This window comes from Rhinoderma darwinii, chromosome 5 (genome assembly GCF_050947455.1).
Source record: "Rhinoderma darwinii isolate aRhiDar2 chromosome 5, aRhiDar2.hap1, whole genome shotgun sequence".
Lineage (NCBI taxonomy): Eukaryota > Metazoa > Chordata > Amphibia > Anura > Rhinodermatidae > Rhinoderma > Rhinoderma darwinii.
Window position 1 is genome coordinate 137,530,494 of NC_134691.1, and position 25,684 is coordinate 137,556,177.

Sequence of the window (25,684 nt, forward strand, 5' to 3'; positions counted from 1 at the left end):
TTATACTGCGTGCACCATCCTTTGCTGGGATATTTGCCTTTCTCTTCTGGGATATCTGTTTGGTTGTGTTGCGGACTTCTTGAGAACCTCTTCCAACTCCACCACTAGTAGGCCACCAGTACAGGGGATACTATAAGCCTTCCCAGCCCTTGTACCCCTGTTGTCCAAGTATGAGTGGGTCTCAGTGGGCGACGCGGTAGATCCCCTCAGGGAGTGAGATGCCTGCATCTGCCAGAGCTTGTTTGCCATCTTCTAGCCAGCGAACTGTATACTATATGTTCTTCACAAATCTCAGGGAGAACGGAAAGTTCCACTTGTAGTGTGTTTGTGCCCTTTGCACAACGAAAGGCCTCTGTCCGCATTGAGTTGGACCAAGTTAGGTACACCAAGAAGGTCGGGGTTCCCACGAGCAGCAGATAGTATCAGGTTTCCCATCTCAGGGTATTGTAGGTTCAAGATGGTCCCTGTCACGGGAGCATGACCGCTCATTTCATCCGTGCACATGCGACCCAAAGGGTCTGTTTTGACAGTATTTAAATTGCCAGGTCAATACATAGAGCGTAATAAACTACTAGAACATTGTATGTAAGTGACCAACCTCTAACATATGAGTAAATTATGGATTACATAGGTTAGGCTAAACTGAGAATGGAGCTGCTGAGCTGGTATGCAGGAATAGTCATGTGTAGTGACCATAACATGAGCTGTTGAGGCCTTGAAAATTTAATCCATCCTGATGTAAATGTTTTGTCTTTTTTTTTTTTTTTTTAATCAGTTCAAGTTTATTAAACAAACAACAACATTGTTACAGGTCATCATACATTCTTAAATGCTTTTGAATTAGTGCATCAAAGACCCAATATGTATCACCACCAAAACAGATCTACCTACCCCCAACTCCCCCCTCTCCTAATCCCCCCGCAACCCCTCAGCCATCCATCTTGCAAAAGGCTTCTATATAATATCTCCTCCGTATTCCAGCTCCCCACCTCCCTCAAGTGCATACCCCAGTCATACCAACAGAGCCAAAGATCACCAACCCCAGAAGAGAAGCTTCTCCTTGTAGAACACCTCCACCCCTGCGGAAAAGCTGCATTGCCCAGTATTGCAGTATTATCCCCTGGAACCTCAGTACATTCCTCCTTCCCTCCGGCCATGTTAAACTGTGACAGACGAGCGGAGTGCCAGGAGCTCCGATGAAGCGCAACCAGAGTGATCAATCCACCTAGCCCATTGTTTCTCGAATTTGGTACTGGACCCCCTCTTTGAGTATATCCTATATTCCATAAAAATCTGGAAGTTGAGTGTACCTATAATTTCTTGCTTTGAGGGAGGTTCCGCATGCAACCAGTGCTGTGCTATACCCTTCCTGACTTGGTACAACATTTTAGCAATTGCTAAACATGTCATCCGATCCCCCTCCAAATCTCCAACATATCCCAGCAGCATCACCATGGGATCCAACGGAATCTGCACCTCATACACTCGCCCCATTAACTCTGACATCTCCCTCCATAGGGTCCCCAAAATCCCGCAGGACCAAAACGTGATATATGTCCGCCTTTTTTTCCAGACACCGAGGACACCTGGCATCCGCTCGCAATCCCATACTTTTTAGAACCCAGGGGGTCCTATATACCCTATGTATCAGAAATAATTGGGACCTCCTTTGCGCTACATTAATAGACCGAGTACTTGGTGACGCCAGGACAGCCTCCCAGCGATCCTTGGGAATAGGACCCACATCCCTTTCCCATTTAGCTTTAACAGGCGCCATAAGATCCCCCAGATGTGCCGACCGTAACCTGCGATATACCAACGAGATCAATCCCCTCGATGTAACTGCTTTCGCAATATGTTCCAACACTCCCATTGCATGTATCGTCGGGTCCACCCTGGTAGCTTGTGTCCGTACAGCATGACAAATCTGTAGATACGGCTAAAACATGTGGGAATCCAATTGAAACCCATCCCTTAGTTGCTGAAAGGATTTGAGGGTGTCCCCCTCGTACAACTGACTCAGTCTGATAATGCCTCGCTGTTCCCAACCCTGCATCCCTTCCAATATGTACAATTCCCATATATACGGATTCCGCCAAAGTGGAGTATATTTATTGCATTCCCCTCTACCCAATAATTGCTTACATTGCTACCACACCTTATGTATGAGAAGCAGGGTGGGCCTCTTATAAATGTGTGCTTCCAGTCCCGCCAGCGGATTATCCCCTCCCCCCAGATATGATAGAATTTGGTTGTGGATGACATACAATACTTGAGGCATGAGGATCATTTTGATCAAATTAGTTCTACCCAGAGCAGAGAGCGGGAGCTTGTTCCAAGCCTCCACTTTGGCCTTTATCTTTGGCAACATTGGCACAACATTTTTTTTTTTAATTTGTTTATTAAAAATATCATATATAAAGTATCACAGCAATTGGATAGTGTATGACTATCAATAGTGACAGGACATATACAGTGTATGATATCAACAGTAGGCGATAATCACATATATAACAATAACATATCAGTCAATTGCCGATCATATAGTAAATTGCAGGATTATTACATGCTGTTTACACATATATAAAAAAAAAAAAGGAACAATTACACAGATAGAACAAAACTGAACAAAACAAGTCGCCTATGCCGCACTACAAGATCACGGATATCAGTACCCCAGTCTTTGCCCGGGAATCGGAGAACTGAACTACCCCATTATGGGACAAGGCCAACATCAGGAACTACCCTGGTATCAATCCATTGGCCCCACACTCCCTGAAATTTGTCTGGACACCCCCTGTGGGAATAAACCAGCTGTTCGTAAGTAATAACGGTATCTACCAACCGTTTCCACGAGGCTATTGATGGAGCTGTATCTGCCATCCAGTGCATGGCTATTGTTTTCCTAGCCAAAAATAAAGATTCCTTAATGAAAATGCCAGTGTGATGTGTCCAGCATTCATCATCAATGAGTCCCAATAGGGCTATTTTCGGGGAGAACAACAGAGGGCTAGGCAATAACGGGGCAATAACATCATATACCTTTGTCCAAAATGTTAATATGTACGAACATTCCCACATAAGGTGCCAAAAATCTGCTTCTGATTGACCACATCTATGGCATGCTGAAGTGGGCACTTTGCCCATGCGGTGTAATCTCACAGGGGTGAGATAAGCTTGGTGTACAATGTATAAGGCCTCATGCACACGACCGTAGCCGTGTGCACGGCCGTGATTTTCGGGTCGGCCGGCTGCGGACTGTCAGCGGACTGTCAGCCGCAGGCCGCCCGCAAATCGTGGGACATGCACATGGCCGCGGCCATTGTTTTCAATGAGCCCGGACCGCAGAACCGGGCCGTAATAAGACATGCCCGTTCTTTCTGCGGTCCGGGCTCCCGGGCCGTGCACGGACCGCAAAAACTACGGTCGTGTGCACGGCCCCATAGAAAAGAATGGGGCCGCAATTCTCCCGTGGATTTTCGGGGGAATTGCGGCCGCAAAAACACGGTCGTGTGCATGAGGCCTAACTGTATGAGTTTATTGTTTATAGCCGGAGATACTTTCAAGTGTGAGTTCAATATGTTATTCAGATCCTCCGAAGAAAGGTCTGGTATTTGTGATTTCCATGTAGTCAAAACCGGAAGCGGAGTAGAGTTAATTTTAGCCGAAATTAGATGGGTATATAAAGCTGTAATAAGCCCCTTAGGGCCTTGGGATTTCAGTATGCCAATAAGAGGGTATGCTGATATAATGGAGGAGTGAGGTGGGAATTGAGTCTGTATAGCATGGCGCAATTGCAGATATTTAAACCATTGTAAGTCTGGATATTGATGCGTCTCTTTAACCTGTAGGAATGTAAGGAGTAACCCACTATCGTACATATCTCCTAATCTGGTAATACCCAGATCCCTCCACATCTGTGTATCAGTCAATGACTGAATATATGGTAATGTAGGGTTATGCCACAAAGGAAGTTCTGGAATCGTAGCATTGTATGTAAGTAGTTTCTTGGATGCGCGCCAAACCGCCAGTGCCAGAACATGCAGACGGAGCAGGTCAGCATGGGGGGTAAACTTAGGGTATTCTAGGAAGCTAATCAGATTGTGTCCTGCTACTAGGGAGGCTAAGTAATAATCTGTGTCAGACAGAGGTGAATCTCGCATCCAATCTCGGATATTGCGGAGTTGTCCCGCCAGGTAATACAAGTAAAAATCTGTCAAGGCCATTCCCCCTTCACTTTTTGGCCGTTGCAATGTTGCCAGATTAAGTTTAGACCTGGAGGAGCCCCATATAAATCGTATTATCAAGGTATTAAGGGATTTAAAGAACGATATGGGGACTATAACAGGCATGTGTTGCAAAATATAAGTACATTGAGGCTGAACTACCATTTTAACCAAATTAATGCGCCCTGCTACAGATAACGGGAGTTTAGACCACGTCCTAAATCTGTCTCCCACCCTAGTCAACAGTGGGGTTAAGGATGTATCTCGAGCCTGACCATGATCCTTAACTATAGTCACCCCTAAATATTTAAAGCTAGAAACGGTTTCAAGACCGTATTGCGACATAGACGGGTCTGGAGTCGGGTGCCTAGCTGTATATAAAATGGCCGACTTCTGCCAATTAACTTTTAGTCCTGAGTACTGTGAAAATTTATCAAGTAGCTTTGCCGCCACATGAAATGAGGAGTTTGGATTATCCAAAAAAAGGACCATGTCATCTGCGTATAGACCTACCACAGAAGTTCTGCCCTTCCACTGTATACCAGTAAGGTCCGGGGAGGCTCCAAGCCTGATCGCCAGTGCTTCTATGGCAATGGCAAACAGGGCGGGTGATAAGGGACAACCCTGTCGGGTACCTCTGAACAGCGAGAATGGGAGAGAAGGAGTATTATTAACCACCACGTTAGCCTTAGGGGATTTATATAGTAACCTGATCCATTGACAAAATTGAGGACCAAAGCCAAAACGTTCCAGACAGGCCCACAAAAACGGCCATTCTACCGAGTCAAAAGCCTTCATGGTGTCCAGAGATGCTATCGCCCACTGCAAGTCATGTGCCCTGCCCAATTGTGTAATAGCCTGTACCTTCCTAATGTTGATACTAGTAGATTTCCCTGGCATAAATCCAGTTTGATCTACATGTATGATGGAGAGGATAACCTCATTCAGTCTTTTAGCTAATATTTTCGTCAGTATTTTATAGTCTACATTAACTAACGATATGGGTCGATATGAACCACAGTCAAGAGGGTCCTTACCAGGTTTTAGAAGAACTATAATGGTAGCGTCATAAAACGTGGGAGGGAGAGTATGTAATTGGGACGCCTGATCAAGAGTGTCTAGAAGAAATGGGGCTATATTATCTATGTATTTGTTGTAAATCTCAATTGGGAGGCCATCCGGGCCAGGGGATTTATTAAGAGCCATATCACGATAGCTTCTTGCATTTCCTCTAGTGTAAAGGGGGCATCTAACATAGACTGTTGTTCAGATGATAGAGTGGGGAATGTGAGATCACTTAAATATTCTAAATTATCAGTCATAGAGTGAGAAGTGGAGGAACTGTATAACTCAGTATAATATTCCCTAAATCGAGATGTAATATGTCTGGCTTCTGTAATGACTGATCCATCAGAATCTCGAATTCCCAACACCGAGCTAGTACCATTAGCTCGTTTTATAAGATGGGCCAGTAATTGACTAGATTGGTTCCCCATTTCGAAATAATATTGTCTGGTAAAAAATAATTTGCGTTTAGACTTGAAATGAAGTTGCCTTTTGTATAATTGAGTCAGGCTTAGCCAGGCCGTTCTGTGGATGTCAGTGGGGTCTGTGACATATTGTGCCTCTGCTGCTGAGACCTGTTCCTCCAACTCCCTCTCCACCCGTGCCGAAGTTTTCTTAACATATGACACAGATGACCTCAAACAACCCCTGAGGTATGCCTTGAACGAGTCCCAGCGTAAGGTGTGTGATATTAACGAGTCATTAATTTGTAAAAACTGATCAATCTGATCCGGTATACGATCAGACGAACCAATTAATTTCAGCCAAAAGGGATGAAATTTCCAGTTGGTCAACAAACCCCTGCCAGGAAACGTCAATTGAAGCAATATTGGGCTATGATCAGATATACCTCTAAGGTCATGTGTAATCTGAGAGACGTAAATAGAGACATTCGGGGATCCAAAACAGTAATCTATCCTAGACAGTGTGTGCCGTCCTGTCGAGTGACAGGTGTATTCAACCTCATCCTGGTGGTGAGTTCTCCAAAGGTCTATCCATCCCACACTATCCATCAGTCGACATAAAGGAGTAGGAGCAAAAGTGGGCGGGGATGTGGAGGTCCCAAAGCGATCTAGAGAGGGGTGCATAACCTGATTGAAATCACCCATACACACTATAAAGGAGGTCGGGAATTGATGTGCAAAGGTAATAGCTGCCTGGATCACATATAGATTAGCCTGCGGAGGGTTATAAAGACAGATAAGTACATAGGGTCTAGTATCTATTTCCGCATATACAAAGACAAATCGTCCCTCTGGGTCTCTACGGGATTGAATGGGGTTACATATAGTTACATAGTTAGTACGGCTGAAAAAAGACACATGTCCATCAAGTCCAACCAAGGGAAGGGAAAAGGGAAGGAAAAATTTCTACACATAGGAGCTAATATTTTTTTGTTCTAGGAAATTATCTAACCCTTTTTTAAAGCCATCTACTGTCCCTGCTGTGACCAGCTCCTGCGGTAGGCTATTCCATAAATTCACCGTTCTTACTGTAAAGAAGCCTTGTCGCCTCTGCAGCTTGAACCTTTTTTTCTCCAGACGGAGGGAGTGCCCCCTTGTTTTTTGAGGGGGTTTTACAAGGAACAGGATATCACCATATTTTTTGTATGTGCCATTAATATATTTATATAAGTTAATCATGTCCCCCCTTAGTCGTCTTTTTTCAAGGCTAAATAGGTTTAATTCTTTCAATCTTTTCTCATAACTTAAATTCTCCATGCCCCTTATTAGCTTCGTTGCTCTTCTTTGTATTTTTTCCAACTCCAGGGCATCCTTTCTATGAACTGGAGCCCAGAACTGAACTGCATATTCTAGATGGGGCCTCACTAATGCTTTGTAAAGTGGCAATATTACATCTCTGTCCCGTGAGTCCATGCCTCTTTTAATACACGACAATATCTTGCTGGCCTTTGAAGCAGCTGATTGACACTGCATGCTGTTATTGAGTTTATGATTTACAAGAACACCCAGATCCTTCTCAACAAGTGAATCCGCCAGTGTAGCTCCCCCTAGGACATATGATGCATGCAGGTTGTTGGTACCCAGATGCATAACTTTACATTTATCTACATTAAACTTCATCTGCCAAGTGGACGCCCAAACACTTAGTTTGTTTAAATCTGCCTGTAATTCATGAACATCTTCCATAGTCTGAACTATATTACATAGCTTGGTGTCATCTGCAAAAATAGAAATAGTGCTATTAATCCCATCCTCTATATCATTAATAAATAAGTTGAATAATAGTGGTCCCGTAATGATCTATGAATAAGGAGAGATACTCCTCTGGAGTAAGATGTATGGTATGAGTGGCAGGACCACTGAATCCATGTTTTTTTAGATACTCTGATTTGTCAGGGGTGAGGTGGGTCTCCTGTAGACCAATGACGTGGGGATTGGAGCGTTTCAGATGAGAGAATACAGATGCACGCTTATGGGGGGTACCCAAACCACGCACATTCCATGATACACATTTTAAAGTTTGAGCCATAATAAGCTATAAAAACAGTAAGCGCATATATAGTAGGTAGAGAACTGATCACTAAAGTTGTTGAATGAACTTGCGACATAGGCTATTAACATTAGAACATAATACCAGATCAGGGTATCACTGAAGAACAAAAACAAAATGACCCTATGGGGATGTATCATTAGGGTTGAATTTGAAATAAATGGGGAATGCCTGACCACAATTTGTCAGACATGTGACAAAGCATGTTCGGTGAGAGCGACCAAGGACCTTAATATCAAGGTGTTGAATACCAACTCACTTGCTATATAGCCAGTAGGATACAGGTGTTATAGAAAGGCAAGAATACGTCACATTAGTGTGAAATTCGGTAACTCCCATCTATCTATGTGGATGCATTTTTCATATATTCACTCTCCCTCAACATAAAAGAGGAACCAATACAGAACGGATAACTAGAAATACATCCCCACAATACCCTCATATACGTAGTACATCACCCAGCGTCCAAATCAAGGTTGAGGTGGATGCATCTGGAGCCATTCAGTCGCTTCTCCCGGAGTATACAGAAAGATCACTTTCCTATTTGCCACAATTCGGAGGCGAGCTGGATAGGACATCGAGTATGGAATGCCACGGTCTCGAAATTTCTTCTTTACGTCGATAAAGGTGGCCCGCTGTTTCTGTAGCTCAGCCGAAAAATCAGGAAATATGGAAACGATGGAGTTGTTGTGTTTTAGCGGTTCCTTCAGGCGAGCCAGTCGGAGAACCGTATCTCGGTCCCTATAATTCAGCAATCTAGCCAAAAATGGTCGAGGACTTGCGCCTGGAGGAGGAGGTTTAGCTGGAACTCTGTGTGCTCTTTCCACGATAAAGCATGACGAGAAGGAGGTGTCTCCCAACATAGTTTTCAGCCACGTTTCAGCAAAGGTTTCAGGAGCCTGTCCTTCGGTTTTTTCAGGGAGACCAATGATGCGTAGATTATTACGTCTCATTCTATTTTCCAGATCGTCCATTTTAGAGTGATTAGCTTCCAGCTTGCGAGATGTGGAGGAGAGTGTGGATAGCAATGGACGGAGTTTATCTTCTGTCCAGGAGACTCTGTCTTCAATCTCTCCAATGCGCCCCCGCAGGTTTTGCATGTCTTGACGTAATAGGGTGACGTCTATCTTTATTTCCTCAATTTTACCTGTTAATGAGGTTTTACAGGTATTTATGGCCGCCAGCAGATGATCAGATACTTGGCGTAAGGTAGGTTCAGGATCCATCTCAGGTTCAGTGGTATCTCTTTGGGAGTCCCCGTCTCGTGACTTGCCCTGTGTGGAACGCGTGGCGCGTGGAGTGGAAACAGTGTCGTCGTTGTCTGTATGAGCATATTCTTTCAGCCTATCCATAGTGGGCTGAAGTTTAGATCTATGCATGGCTGTTATGTGAAGTATCAAGGCGCTCTCCAACATATCAGAGTAAGCGATGAAGCTTCTGATTGTATGGGAAGCGTTCAACTGAGGGTGGTTGCCCCTGGTAATAGAGGATGGTCCCGAAAGTAATGGCGGGATGTCTGGGTGTCTTGGTGTCCTCTGCCCTATAGCAGCACTGATGAATACTGCTAGACGTATGTGATTAAGGAGGGTAAGTGCTGGGTCAAGCCACAGTGTTATGCAGGAGTTTGGGCGTTTCTCTTATCACTCTGTGTCCCACTCAGAAAGACCTGGCTGTGCTGTGCACTGTTACGTGGCTGAGATCCAAAGTAATACCCCAGAGGGTTAATATGTCGTACCTGTGGCAACAACAGTGTCCTCCCAGGTACTGCTCCGGGCGACCACCGGTGTATACTTGTAGAACGTGCGGTGCGTGCTGCAGGAGTGTCTCACTGCGGTCGGCGGTCAGGGAAGCCAGCTAGGCCGCAGTCACACGCGGCCCGCCCTGCACTTGGTGCTTACTCGGCACTCGGAGGAGGTAGAAGTTGCGGAGTTGGTCCGGGAGTAGTCAGGGGTATAGTGGTCTGGCTCTGGTCTCTTCCGATCACCAGAACATGCCGTCAGCTCAGGATTTTAAGAGGATGTGCAGCGGTCCCCTGGAGAGCAGCTCAAATGCGTCCGGCCATCTTGCCCGCTAGCCACGCCCCCCAACATTGGCACAACATTAAGGGACATATAATCTGTCACTCTCGCCGTCACCCGAACCCCTAGATATTTAAACTCCGTGACAACCGGTATCGCAACTTCCCCATCCCCAGTCTTGATAACCCCCGGATCCATGAACATAAGAGCAGATCTCGACCAATTTATTAGTAATCCAGAGTAGTTCCCAAAGCGTTTAATCAGGGCCATAACTAACGGCAGGGTGTGCTCGGTATCTGCCATGAACAACAGCATATCATCCGCATATAATGCAGTTCGCTCCTCCACCCCCCCCCCCCCCCATATCTCAACCCCTGAATATCTTCATGTTGGCGGACCGCACATGCCAATGGTTCCACTGCTAGAGCAAATAACGGTGACAAGGGACAGCCCTGGCGTGTTCCCCTAGCCAGCACAAACCGATCAGATAACGCACCATTCACCTTTATCCTTGCAGTTGGGGCCACATATAACCGCTTTATCCATTTTATAAAGTTAGAACCGAACCCCATTTTATCCAGGACTGACCATAAATATCCTCACGCCATGCAATCGAACGCTTTAGCAGCATCTAATGAAAGAATGGCTCTTCCCATAGGATTATCCGGAAGCACCTGTAAATTCAAGAACAACCGTCTCAGGTTTACTGCCGTTGACTTAGACGGCATAAAGCCGGCCTGGTCTCCATGCACCACCCCAGCCACTACTCTGGAAAGCCTAATTGCCAAAACCTTCGTCCTAATTTTAACTATGGTAGCTTCATACATTGAATCCGAGAGCCGTCCCCTATCGAAACTTTCCAGAAGAGTAGCTAGTAACTGAGGTGTTAGCTCCTCCCCATATTCCTTAAAAACCTCTACCGGAAGACCATCTGGCGCTGGAGCCTTTTCGCTTGCTAGTATCCCTATGGCTGCCTGGAGTTCCTCCAGAGAAATAGGCTCCTCCAATTTCGTTCTCTCCTCCCCTCCCAATCTGGGAAGACAAACCTCCCCTAGATACTCCAACTGTTGAGGCGTGTGCTCTGCTCTAGAGGCATATAAATCCGAGTAAAACATCTGAAATACTTGTAATATCCTTCCTGTATCAGTCTCTGGCCTTCCCCCCTCCCCCCTTATGGTATGTATATAATTATTCTCCCTCTGGGCCTGTGCCATTTTGGCTAACAACCATTTTGTTGTTTCCCCTTCTTCATAATAATGGCGTTTCAGAAACATCCTCTTGTTATCTGCCCTCTCCAACTGGTGCTGTTTTAACAACCTCTGTGCCTCCACACAATTCCTCAAAGTATCCGGCTTATTATCAGCGATATGTAACCGTTCTGTCTCCGCCACCCTTTCCAATAATGTTTCCCCCAATTGTCTAGACCTGGTTTTTACTGCAGTAATGTGTTGGATGAACACCCCTCTCAACCATGCCTTCATTGCGTCCCACAGTATATCCTGTGTTACTGTACTGGAATTGAACTGAAAGTATTCCTTTATTAGCCTTAGAATCTGTTTATTATCTATCAACTTCAGCCAAAATGCATTGAACTTCCAGCACCCCTGACCCCGCCCTGTCCTCCCCTCCGTCTCCACCTTTAGTAACATAGGAGAATGGTCCGATAAAGCTCTTTGTAAGTACTCTATCTGGGCAATAAAGTGTACCGCTGTAGGCGAGCACAGTACCAAGTCTATCCTGGAGAGAGACTGATACCTTGAGGAAGCAGATGAGTACTGGTACAGTCCTGGATGTTTATCTCTCCATATATCCCGCCAACCCATCTCAGTAAAAAGTCGGCCAAATGCTGTTATCCCTCCCCCCGCAGTACCAAATTTATCCATACCAGTATTCACCACAGCGTTAAAATCCCCCATCAAAAGTAATGGCACCTCCGGGAATCTAGACAGTTCTTCCACAACTTTTCTAATACACCCACTGGAAAAGGGAGGAGGAACATACAGCACTACCAACACACATTCCCAATGATAGAGAGAGCAATGTAGCCCTACATACCGCCCCTCCTCATCCAGGAAGGAAGAGTGACAAATAAATGGTACCACCCTATGTATGAGAAGACTCACCCCCCTGGAATAAGTGGTGTGATAGCTATGTCCTATCCAGGCCCTATGTATCAAGGACACTGAGTCTCTAGTCATATGTGTCTCCTGTAATCCCTGTAATCCAATCACCCGTGCCTCCTGTTGCTTTAGAAATTCAAAAACCGCATGACGCTTCCTGGATTCACGCAGGCCCCGAACATTCCAGGACAGACAATTAAGTGATCCCATCAACCCTCAACATAAACAAATACTTCTTACCCCGCATCTTGCATATTCAGTGATAACATACCGAGTATATAACTTGCCATACTCATCTGACCATTACTCCCACTGCCCTGTGCGAATAATCAGCCATCCCTTCAACATATTATAAACCCCTGATGTCCAAAAGACCCCTCTCCCCCAGTTCTCGGAGTTCACTTCAGGAATGCCTTCAGAGGCGTCTAGGAAGCCCACTAAGAAAACATAAACAGAAATTGGCCATCAGTGCCAGTTCTTGCAATAGTCTACGGCACCTGCCACAGTCCTGTATCGCCGGCCTCATCGTCCAAGACCTTCCACTCCAGGATCAGCGCCGTCTCTCCGCATCTTCAGATCTCAATTGGCTTTCATGGCCAATCTTTGAACTTGCAACGTCCTAAGGCGTCTCTTTACATCCATAAATTGCGATCTTTTCCGTTGCACTTCCATCGAAAAATCAGGGAAGAAGGATACTCTCACCCCATTGAAAGAGATATCTTGATGTTCTCTTGCTTTCCTCAGAATCTTGTCTCTATCCTTGTAGTGTAGGATCTTTATGAGAACGTGTCTCGGCGGTCTCCCCGGAGGACCGGGTCTGGTCGGTACCCTGTGTGCTCTCTCCACTGCAAACAGAGGAGTCAGTTCCTCTCTGCCAAATGTGTCAATCAGCAACTTTTCTAAGAAATCATCCGGATTTGTGCCCTCCACTCTTTCCGGTACCCCCACGAGGCGAACAGTGTTACGTCGCAGCCGATTCTCCATATCATCTTTCTTTGCTTGTAATGCAGCCACAGCCTGAGAATGTGCTTGTACATCCAGCCGTGTAATAGCATCCTCCATATCTGCCACTCTCCCCTCCATAGCAGTGGTGCGTTCCGCTACTTTTTGCAGATCATTTCTCAGCAACAAAATGTCCTCTTTCAAGCCTCCCATCTGACATGTTAACGTAGTCAGGACCATGGAGTTCTGCTTTACTGCAGAAAAAATGTCCTGTAAGGAGGGTTCCCCCATCCTGGCTCCAGTCTTCCCTCCAGTACCTGGCTGTACCCGCGTGGCCCCGCTCACCTCCTCCTCCTCCTCCTCATCCTCACTCCTCGTGTCTACTGCCAAAGGAGAATACCTGGATCCATACGAGGAGCCTCCAGTGCAGCCGCGCCCCCTGCTCTCGGCGTGCGGGCGAACAGCTCCAGCTTGTCTGCTGCATCCTGTCTGAGGCCTCTAGTCCGGCCGTCCTTCTCACCGGCGCCATCTTGGGAGCAGGACAGGGCGGTGGCGATTTCTGCTTCTTTGAGCAGGTCATCGTGGAAGGGCACTCCAGCACAACCGCCTCCAGATCGAGGTAAGGCACAGGGGAGAAAGTTTTCCCCGGATTCAGCGGTACAAATAGGGATTTTAAGATGGGCACAGCAGGAGCTCAGGTCACTCACGTCCGCTCACATTCACCGCTAGGCCACGCCCCCTAAATGTTTTGTCTTTAACCATTGCTCGTGATTTAGGTCTTTACTAATCCACAAGGAAAGGACACATAAATGGGAAATCCAGTCAAAAGGGTCTTCCGATATGTCAGAGATACACATGACTAGATCACAGTGATCTTTGACCACCCTCGATTCCCTGAATGATAGTGTCTTTGGCCGAGGTTGAGGTAAAAAGAAGGTCCACATACACCTGGAGATGGTGATATAGGATAACGTGGCTTCATATGTGTTTATGGCATATCAGTAGATCAGTTTTAGTTTCCCCAATAAAATTGTGACAAGGCCTCATGTACTTGACCACATGATGGATGGGCTCATACTGTACCTCCATGTATAATGAGACATACTGTCGGAGTGGCTAGGGTTTTGTAATAGGGAATCGCATAAACTGCCAGACAGGATTGGTGTGCATGTCTTTGTCGTGTGCATGAGGCCTAATCCTGCTTGTATATTTGCAATTAAATATCAGGTTTAAGTTCCTTTTAGAGCAAGTCTCAAATGTACTCATTGGTTCTGTATGAGCCTGAATTGCCACTTTTACTATTTTCATCCAATTTACCCTCAGAATTCTAAAATAAAAATTATTTTTATAAAGAAAATTAAAAAAAGGTCCTGAGTGGGGTTACATTATTTTTTTAGTGCAAAGAGTGGAACTTGGACCAAAGTCTTTTGTTCCAGCCTACACTGCCATGGTAATGTATGAAAGCATTTCTGTGTGGCTTCAGCTTACGGATTGCCATATTTATATAGGCTATAAAACAGGGATACAGTTGCTATTATACTTTCCATATACATGGGTGATATCAATGGCACCTGTTATTGAAATTTTAACATGTTTAGTGTGCATACTTTGTTTCGTAAAGACGTGTGCTTTATATCACTGATCAGAAGCCTTGTGTTTCTAGTTTAACTATGTAACACTTGGTCTGTGGCTCTTTCATACTTGCCAAAAGTAATGTGTTGCTATGGGTATCACTTACACTTTTTTGGTTAGGCTGTTATGCATAAAAACTATTCTATCAGTACACTATATGGCCAAAAGTATGTGGGCCCCTCACCATCATACCTATATGAGCTTGTCGGACATCCCATTTCACAGCCATGGGAGTTAATATAGAGTTAGACTCTCTTTTGGTACTGTAACAGCTTCCACTCTTTTGGGAAGGCTTTCCACCAGATTTCTGTGGGAATTTGTGCTTATTCAGGCACAAGAGTATGTGTGAGGTCAGACACTGATGTTAGACAAGAAGGTCTGGGTCGCAATCAGCGTTCCAATTCACCCAAAGGTGTTCATTTGGATTGAGGTCAGGGCTCTGTGCAGCCACTCGAGTACCTCCACACCAAATTCCTCGTACAATGTCTATATAGACCTTGCTTTATGCACAGGGACACAATCATACTGGAACAGAAAAGGGCCTTCCCCAAACTGTCTAAAATGTTTTTGTATGCTGTAGCGTTAACATTGCTCTTTACGGGGAATAAGGGGCTTAACCTAAATCCTGAAAAACAGTCCCAGACCATTATCCCTCCTCCACCAAATTTTACAGAAGGCACTCTTTATTCCGGTAGATATCATACTCCTGGCATTCGCCAAACCTAGATTGTGAAATGTGATTCATCACTCTAGAGAACACAGTTCCACTACTACAGAGTCCATTGCGGCGTGCTTTACACTCCTCCAGCTGTTGCTTGGCATTGGACATGGTAATCTTATGTTTGTGTGTAGATGCTCGATCAGGGAAACTCATTTCATGAAGATCTTGACACACAGTTCTTGTGCTGATGTCACTTCCAGAGGCAGTTTGGAACGCTGTGGCGGATGATGCAGCACTTGGTGACCCCGCACTGTGAGCTTGCATGGTGTAATGAGCTCAGCCACAAAGTGTGGCCACCAAGTGCTGAAGTGCGTCATGTGTAAAAACTGCCTTTTCTCTCCGCCTATTGTATGGGTGTGTGCTTGATTTTATGCGTCTGTTTGCAATGGGTGTAGTTGAAACACCAGAACTCCGGAATTAACAGGGGTGTCCACATACTTTTGGTCACATGAAAGATGTATATGGATAATTTATAATACAAACTGCCTATGGAGGGCGAGAGGCTGGACAACATTTCTGGCACTGCAAGGGGTAACAATATCGGTGGTAAAAATCTAACATGGGCAATCTACAGTAGTTGCCAATGAAAAGCAGATGAACAGGGGCAGCCCTCCATACACATTAGATAGCCGTTAAATATGGCGGGTTTAAATAGACATTGATTTCTGGAATTTTCTGCAGTTGGGACGTATTACATATGTATACTAACGACTATAGTGATTGTTAAATTCATCCATTCCTCTTCTTTACGACCATTTCACCCACACAAGCATCAGAGCTCTCCTCGTCTCCTCCACAGAGCGTTGCCTGTACCAGCCCCACCTCCACCCCCTGCAGCAACATCCCCTCCACCACTCCCCTTACCTCCAGCCCATCTGTGAAGGAGAAGAGAGATAGAGGAAGACATCACAGGCAACACAAGATACACAGCTCAGCCTCTGACAAGCAACAGCCTGAATCCTGAGCATCAGTCAGCGTCTTATCCCCATTGTCAGCGCTCCAGGTAAGAAACAAAGGACTGTGCATCTTGTGCTGGAAATGGCTAGTCATAAACCAGTGCCTGCCCTCAGTCTCTCAGCTAAGGGCCAGAAACTGCAAGCTCACGCTGTATGCATTATCATCTACCACATGGGAGCTGGTTTACCTCAGAAAACCATTGCAACACATTGCACCAGCAGTGATGCTTGTATAATAGTACATGGCTCTTGACCGTCAGTTGTATCCCATATCGTCAGCTGTAACGACGCCGTACCGCTCCGCCACAAATAGTCGTGTCATTCTGTTAAAGTAGAACATCCTATGTTCCATTTTAAACTGATGTGTACGTAACCGGAGTTCTCAGATAAATGATGTAATAATAAAATGACATTGGTTTCTGATTGATGACATTGGCTGTATACCTTATGTTATTATTCTTTTCGAGTCAGACAATATTTTAAGGTATCAAGGGAACCCATAAAAGTGGGAAAAAGGATTCAAATGTATTTGTCATTTACAAGAGCATTAACCCCTTTCCACCACAGCCATGTTCACTTTCGTTTTTGCCTCCCCACCATCCAAAAGCCATAACAAAAAATTATTTGTGGAGTGGAAAAAAAACAGTGATTCCTCCATTTTTGGGGGGGGGTTTTAGTTTTTACGGTGTTGACCATGCAGTAAAAACAGCATGTTAGCTTTATTCTGCGGATCAATACGATTACGGCGATACCACATTTATATAGTTTTTACGTTTACAAGGAAAAAGCTGATTGTTAAAAATAAAATGTGTGTTTTGTTGCCGTATTCTGAGAGTCATAACTTTTTTTCAGTCGATTGAGCGCTATGAGGGCTTATTTTTTTTCAGGGCGAGCTGTAGTTTTCTATTGGTACCATTTTAGGATACATAAGAGTTTTTGATCGCTTTTTATTCCATTTTGTGAGAGATAAAGTGACAAAAAAACAGCGATTTAGGCGATTTTACTTGTTTTTTACAGCATTCACTGTACGGGTTAACAAATGTTATATTGTGATAGTTCGGACATTTATGTACTCGGCAATACCAGTTATGTTACGTTTTTTTTATTTATTTATTTTTACACTGGGGGGAAATGGTAAAAGGGGGATTTTGAACTTTTAATATATTTTTTTTATATAATAAAAAAACCTTCATTTAACGTTTTTGGTTTTGTAGCCTCCATAGGGGACTTGAACCAGCGATCGTTGAATCACTTGCACTATATACTGCAATACTAATGTATTGCAATATATTGTTATACTCACAGTCTCCTATGAAGACCTTCCGCAAGTAGGGCTTCATAGTACAAAGATGTCAGACCTGGGGGCCCACATTAGGCCCCCAGGCTGCCATGCTAACCATCGGCGCCCCGCGATCACGTTGCGGGACAGCACGTCAGAGGGGACCACCGCTTTGTTTCTAACAGCTTAGATGCAGCAACCGCATCTAAGAGGTTAAAGAGGCTCTGTCACCACATTATAAGTGCCCTGTCTCCTATATAAGGAGATCGGCGCTGTAATGTAGGTGACAGTAATGCTTTTTATTTTAAAAAAACTATCTATTTTCACAAAGTTAGGAGCGATTTTGGTTTATGCTAATGAGCTTTCTTAATGCCCAAGTGGGCGTATTTTTACTTTCGACCAAGTGGGCGTTGTACAGAGGAGTGCATGACGCTGACCAATTGGCATCATGCACTCCTCTCCATTCATTTACACTGCACTAGCGATATAGTTATATCACTATGTGCAGCCTCATACACAAGCCCTAACATTACTACAGTGTCCTGATAATGAATACACATGACCATCCAGCCTGGACGTCATGTGTACTCAGAATCCTGACACTTCTGAATCTTTTGTAAGATTCCGGCAAGTGAAACCAAATCTCGTTTAGCTGCGTAATCTCGCGAGATTTCGTATCCGTTGCTGGAATCTCACAGAAAAGAGTCAGAAGTGTCAGGATTGTGAGTACATATGACATCCAGGCTGGATGGTCATGTGTATTCATTATCAGGACACTGTAGTAATGTTAGGGTTTGTGTATGAGGCTGCACATAGCGATATAACTATATCGCTAGTGCAGTGTAAATGAATGGAGAGGAGTGCATGATGCCGATTGGTCAGCGTTATGCACTCCTCTGTACAACGCCCACTTGGTCGAAAGTAAAAATACGCCCACTTGGGCATTAAGAAAGCTCATTAGCATAAACCAAAATGGCTCCTAACGTTGTAAAAATAGATCGTTTTTTAAAAATAAAAAGCATTACTGTCACCTACATTACAGCGCCGATCTTCTTATATAGGAGATAGGGCAGTTTATAATGTGGTGACAGAGTCTCTTTAAACTATTGGGATCCCGCTCGTTCCACTGAAGTGTCGGCTGTTACACACGGCTGACACACTCTTTCTATGGAGAAGGCTCAGCCCGTAGCCCGCACCATACTCCCCGACCTCTGCCGTATATATGCGGCGGATGTCGGGAAGGGGTTAAACTAGACATGAGGAAGATCACGAAGAAAAAGAATGAAGATCATGAACATGATTAGATATGAAATGGATTAGATAGAAGGCACTTTCTGAACTTCCATTACATAAATGAATATGATATATACAAAGTGATATGGATCGAATGCACTTTATATGATACTCAGCCCCAGCACCGCCGAACTTGTTTCCCTCCTCAGTTCAAGTTTTCACTAGGTATTGCCTTTTTACTATGTTGCCTTTCTTTTATTGTTATGTGCATGCTATAAAATGATATTATTATTATTATTATTATTATTACTACTATTATACTTATTATTATTCTTTTACTAGGCATGCAATGAACCGTGCATCTTTATAAGGTATGGCAACCCACTTCAAACTGGGGTTCCTTGGGCCCATCAGAAGAAATAATTCTGTGTTCCCCTCCTCCCGCTATATACAATGTTTATTTGCCTTGTAACATATGTTGTTAGGTAAAATAAGTTGTTTGTGAATCAACTCATAAGAAATAGATCCAAGTTGCAAGTGACTGGCCCTGTTTTGTCAGAGCTTGGGCCCCCCAGAGGATCCTCTGAGATTGGATTCACACATTGCGTACTTGCTATGAAATGCGCACCAAAATTCTGCAATAAAGTACAGTACAATGTTAGTGAATGCGGTTTTAACAAATCCCATTCACCCACAGCGTAAAAACATTGTGGCAGATTCTAGGCATATTCAAATTTTCAGCATGCCCTCTCGAGGAAATGCCGCAATTTTCACACAGATTTAATTCATTGCAATGCAGTGATTGAAAACTGTGGCAAAATTCATCACCAAAATAAACATCAAAATGCTTGTAACAAATGTGGATTTCATTGCAGATTTTCGTGCCGATTTTTAGGCTGGTTCCACAGAGTAGTTTTCATGTGATGTGTCAACCCGGTCTGTCGCTAAGGAGCAGCTGACAAAAATTAAAATTGCCTGCGACACATGTCAGTGAGACTGAACCTATTCTTTAAAGGAAACTTTTTTTTTTTTTTATAAATAAAACTACACATACATTTAAAAAAAATAGCTGTAACATAAACATTATGTCCATTGTGCACTTTTTCCGTTTTCTGAACTTAATATATACAATAGATCTTTTCATCCTGGTTGTACAGTTTCCCCTACTACATATACTAATATTTATATATATATTATACTACATGTATGAAGTGTCCGAAACATTTGAAAATTATGTATTTTTCTTGATCTTTTTTTTCTGCCAGAAATGAAGCCAGAATATGAATAATTCACAGGAGAAGTTGTTCACTCGCAGCACACAATAATGACACCTAATATTATGATCCTGTGTTTTTACACTCTCTTTATCTGGCTGTGCACAATCGCTGGTAAGTCTTTTGACGCGGCCTTATTAATGTGTTAATAGTTATTTTTCCTCTTATCTATAGTGCTCTGTGAAGATTATTATTTGCAGCTGAACTACCAAACAATATGTGAAAAAGTCATCTGTAGATACTAGAGCTAAAAAGTCCAAACGGTCAGTCTAACCACAACACGCTTCCTTTAGTAAATTTTGCATCAAAGTGTAACGTTTTGTAAAAATGTATAAAAATTAATGATCGCGCTAAAAGTTTGACCCAAACATCGATCCTTAGAAAAAAAAAGGTAAAAATTAGTTCAGAGATGACAGTATCCGGCTGTGATCTGTCTTCCTGCTGTCACTTGCAGCTTCATCCCCCTCCCCTACACAGACACTTAACCAAGAAGTAAAACTTTTCATCCTCCTTCTCAACTCCAAAAGAGTGCTGCTCCCCGAGTGCTGCACCTAGAGTTTCGCTCCTGATGTCATTTCAAATCTTAACTTTAGCCCTTATATTCTAACTGCAGCAATTGTTTAAAGTCATGATGTATTGCATACATCCTTGGCCATGAACGCGTTAAAGCAGTCGTATGAGATTTGCGAAGAGGGTCTACTTCTTTTCCAGAAACAGCAACTCTCTAGCAGCGCTGCAGCCCCTTTAATCTCCGGATCGGTGTTGGTCCTAGAGGTCGGACCCCCACCGATCATAAAGTGATATGCTATCATTTTATAAGATTGGAATACCCCATTAATGGGGCTGAACTGCAATACCAGACAGATACACCTACAGTAGTTGATATGACATAGCTCTTTATCATTACATATAGGTAGCAGATCTGCTGTTAGAAAGCACACAGTCTCATATGTACACATTCCATATTGTAATTCATGTAATTAGGTAATACAAATTAATTCGTTTAAATACAACGTATATAAAATTGATGCCTACCCCTCGAGATCAATAGAAAAAGGCTGTCTACCCATTTTAAATAAAGATCGAAATAAATTCACCTACAAAAACTTATTTTAATAATATTAAAATTTGATTTTCAAAAAATAAATAAAGGATTAGAATAGTTTTGGAGTATTCAAATAAAAGACTGTTTTTTTGTCTGATCTAATTTCCAGGTCATCTTTGTGACCAATGCAGAGAAGGTGCCGTTGTCACTAATGCAGCTATATCACCTAATTTACAAAAGACACACCTAAAGAGGGTGCCGAATGCAAGAACTATGTCTGACTGTATTATGGCTTGTTGTAACCATTCCGGGTGTGACCTCTCCTGGATGTTGGGTAGACAATGCTATATTGTGAATTGTCAACACAAAGAGAGTTGTGAACCCCAAAAAGTAGACCGTATGCAGTCTTACCTAACTTTTGTCCTGAGGCCTTCACCAAGATTTATTCCATTTGAACTCTATGAAAACATTCCAGCCAATCGAGACTATTCATTGAAAGATCAGGTTGACCCAGAGGAGGATATGACCAGTTTTAAAGACCTCTCTTCCTTAATTAATAATCCTAGCCTTGAAGATCTGACCGACTATACAGACGACTACAGTGGTCCCCAATTAGATTTACTTCACCTAAATCCTAAGAAAGGGGACAAAGTAAGACCTGACTTGGACTACATAGGTTGGATTTTGCCTGAACTGAATAAGAACACCACTACGGTAGAAGTTGGCAAACGTGATGATGATGATACAAAAGAAAATCCGCGAGAAGAGTCCTTGACTAGAGAGAATGTGACCCGTGTCACTGAGACACCATCAAGAGATGATTCAATTTCAACTACAGCTGAAATGGTTTTAACAAGTCCAGTGGAAACAACTGAAACTTTTCGAAAAGAGGTATTATTTATTCATAGTCATGCCATTCTTTTACAGAATAGATATACAAATACGACCAGTGCTAATAGCTTTATAAGCATAGCCAACTTATTGCAAATGTTATTTACACCAACGTTTGTACAAATGTGCTTGATTTTAAGTAAGACCTACAATATTAGCATATGGAAATGAAGAGATCAACATTCTGATTTTTATGATATAAGAAGCTGTGTAGTCTTGGTGACACCCATATGTGGAAAATATGTACGGAGTTACTGGATGTAGCAGCTGTTCAAATTGACGAAGTCCATGTGTCATTATTAGAATCGGGATGAAACCTGCTTTATAGGTTTATCAAAATCCCTTTTTTGGTCCTATGTTTATGGGACCGTATTGCATGTTCTATAATGAAAACACGTGTATGTCTTCACATATGTTGTTTTTCTTATCATATATGCAGCTTCCAACTCTTTTGCCTAATTCCACTTTGGGGAGACATCTGTCATCTGATGTTTTTGGGAAAAGCGAAAAACCCACAACTTTTCAGTCTGTTGTAGAGCCTCAGGAGAATCACACAAATAGCACAGTACCAACCAGCCCCTCCATCATAAATAATATGGTGTCCACTGCTGTGGCAAACAATCCAGGTAAGTAGTAGAAGTTTGTGAAGTAAAGGTGGTTTTACCAGAACAGATATCGCCCGTATTTACTACTTGTAAAACAAGTGATGATCGACAATACAGATTGTCGATCGTCACTCGTTGCTCTTTTTAAACGGAGCAATGATCATTTAGTATGGGGACAAACTATTGTTACTACGATCATTCGTCCCCATGCATTTGCATCGTGTCCGCAGCACATCTCCCTGTTTACAAGGAGATGTGCTGCCGACTAACGGACATTTTTATGGCCGCCTAAAAGACGCGATCAGCCTATGAACGAATGTTTTCCCGTTTATCGGCTGATCGTTGCCCTGTTTACACAGGGGAATGATTAGGAAAAAGCGTTCATATGAAAGCTAGTTTGCCAGATAATTGTCTGGTGTAATTGGGCCAGAGGCACAGATCCAATTAAAAACATGTCAAAAATATCAGATTAAGTAAAAAAAAAAAATCATGGTCAACGGCCCTATCACATTAAGATGTAATATATATATTTTTAATACAATTACTCATATGCATAGGATACTTTTTATTTTTAACTTGTTTTGGAATTGTGTGCATTTGAACAATAGTGTCGAAGAGATTGTTATTTTATTAATGTGTGCCTTTTTTCTTGCAGTGAATGAACTCACAGTGACAACTGCAGGCAACATTGAGGTGACTTTACCAACTCATGAAGTTCAACTTAATGTCTTTGTGAGCCCTGAAGCACAAGCAGGTTGGATAACCGCACACACCAACTCATTTATTATACTTACACTTTCTTTGTGTGGCGTGACGTAGGAGAAGGAACTGATATTGTACATATGTTTTACATCCTAAAACAAGTTTGCATGTTATCATTATTATCATATCATTATAGCACAAAAATGAATTATTAAAAATGAAAAGGATAATGTATGGAATACTGTATGGAAGAAATGAATTAAAGGCTATGTATACCTTTGAAAAAACATTTTTTTTTTAAAACAAAAATGTGTATAGGTGGATTTTGTATACAGAGCAGAGTATCTAGCGCTGAGACCTGAATCCGTCTGGTCAGCGGCACCGACGGGTTCAGTGTCAGCGGGTCACGCAGGATACAGTAAAAGTCGTAACAAGGTTATGAACTTAGATGTGATCGGTAACAGCACCATCCTGCATGTTAGAGACATGCAGGACCCGCTTTTACTGAACCCGTCAGTGCCGCTGACCTGATGGATACAGGTTTCAGTGCTGGATACAGCTGCTGTCTATACAGGATACAAAGCAGCTGTATCTCAAAAAGTAAAAATTATTATTAATAAAAAGTAATTAGAAAGTTGCACCAAACACAGTGATACAAATTTTTATTTAAAAAAAATATATATATTTTTTCAAAGGTGTACATAGCCTTTAACTTCACTATCATACGCCCTTTTATGTGCACTGTCAACAAAAATCCGTGCAATGAGGGTGACCATGCTTGGTTGGTAAGGATGCTTGTATGATAGTAATCATATTATATATTGTGGTATATGTGCAGTGAGTAACTTGGATATATTTTTGTGGTCATCACATATAATATATTTTGGCGTACTGTAAATATAGATTATAATTTGACTCATACTGGAATGAATATAAAGGTCATATTAGTTAATAATATAGAAATTATATAAAAAAGTTATTAAGGCTCTGTTCACACCACATTTTGGCTTTACTGTATACAATACATTTGCACATGGCATCCATATATAGGCCACTATTGTAAGAAATAAATACAACAAAAAAAGTATGCATTTTTTTGTGGTGGTCATCTGTATATGAAAGCCCAAGCAGCATCCGTCGGCCTATACGGTCTGTTGACTGGAGAAATGCTCCCGTCACATACGCCAATTGTGCACCCTGGACGCGGTTTGAACAGAGACTTCCATAAAAAGAAGTGACCTTTTGAAACCTTGGCTCGGAAACAGCTGCCATAAAACTAGTCGTCAGTAAATATATGAATAATGATAAAACTTTCCTTCTGGATACAAATTTGAGAAACATCGGTATGGTGTCATCTTTTTACTACTAATATTAACACCTTTAGCCCTGTTCTGTTTATCACTTGTAGACATGCCTTATACATATGAATGGAATTTGATATTACAACCTACAGATTTTCAGGGTGAACTGAAAATGACAAATACAAGGTCACCCACATTGTCAAAAGTAAGTGAGCTTCCCTATCCCTATTTTTCATTGTCTTGGAATGGGACATAATCCTAAACTACTGAAAGTCTGTGAATTCTTCAGAACATCACGTTTTCCTATCCCTACACATTTAAGTTAGTTTTATTGAGGGGTGGGGGGATTACAGAATTCTATTGCAAAAAAAGAAAAGTGTCTCGAAAAAAGGGGCGTGGCTAAGAGAAGTCATAAAAATCTCCAAGTTCAATAAAGATGCGTGATATTATTTTGCCCAAATAGTAGTATAAATGAATGTGAGCCATAAGGCGGCACCAGAAAGAGAAGAGTATCTAACGTGTCTCAAATATATTATGGCACGTGCACCATTTGTGGGTTTTATCCGGTGTATTATACTTCCTATATATGCCTGTGCTGTTTACTATGCCAGTCATTACTATAGAACGATGGAATAGTAGATTTTTTTTATGCTTTTATCTGTTTCAGCTCACATCAGGCCTGTATAGACTGAGAGTGTCTGTGTCTAGAGAAAATGGGGTTGGAGAAGGATTTGTTAACATAACTGTCAAGCCAGGTAAAAATAGCTTTTATATTGATAAAGGAAATTACATTGCAGATATATTCCAGTGATGTAATCATTATCTCAGATCCCCACTTAATCCAGCATAAAATGCAAGCAGAGTCCCCGTTGTGTTTTTGCAATTGCTATATACAATATGTTCATCGTACTATTTGCACATTAATGATAATCCAGTGGAGAACAAAAGTTGAGAATTGTTTCTTGTTATTAATAACATTGTTGTTGAAAGGATGCTTGGACCAATAGTAATCACTGGGTTATACACGGAGGGTTGGAATAATAAGGCTATGTTCACACGCTTAATAAAAAAACTTCTGAAAATACGGAGCTGTTTTTCTATGGAGTCAATGAAAAACGGCTCCAAAAACGGCTCAAAAAGCGACAATGCACTTCTTTTTC

General features: G+C 42.6%; 1 protein-coding gene across 2 annotated transcripts in view; it reads left to right on the forward strand.

Moving 5' to 3' along the window:
- Nucleotides 1-16,079: 16,079 nt before the first annotated feature.
- Nucleotides 16,080-25,684, forward strand: part of KIAA0319 (KIAA0319 ortholog) — a 43,901-nt gene continuing 34,296 nt past the window's right edge. For both annotated transcript variants that reach the window (XM_075826564.1, XM_075826565.1), the window contains exons 1-8: nt 16,080-16,241; nt 19,049-19,077; nt 19,972-20,094; nt 21,195-21,916; nt 22,356-22,542; nt 23,177-23,275; nt 24,632-24,729; nt 25,192-25,279. In XM_075826564.1, coding sequence (XP_075682679.1) covers nt 20,031-20,094; nt 21,195-21,916; nt 22,356-22,542; nt 23,177-23,275; nt 24,632-24,729; nt 25,192-25,279 — 1,258 coding nt within the window. In that variant the 5' untranslated portion in view covers nt 16,080-16,241; nt 19,049-19,077; nt 19,972-20,030. The remainder of the gene's footprint in view (nt 16,242-19,048; nt 19,078-19,971; nt 20,095-21,194; nt 21,917-22,355; nt 22,543-23,176; nt 23,276-24,631; nt 24,730-25,191; nt 25,280-25,684) is intronic.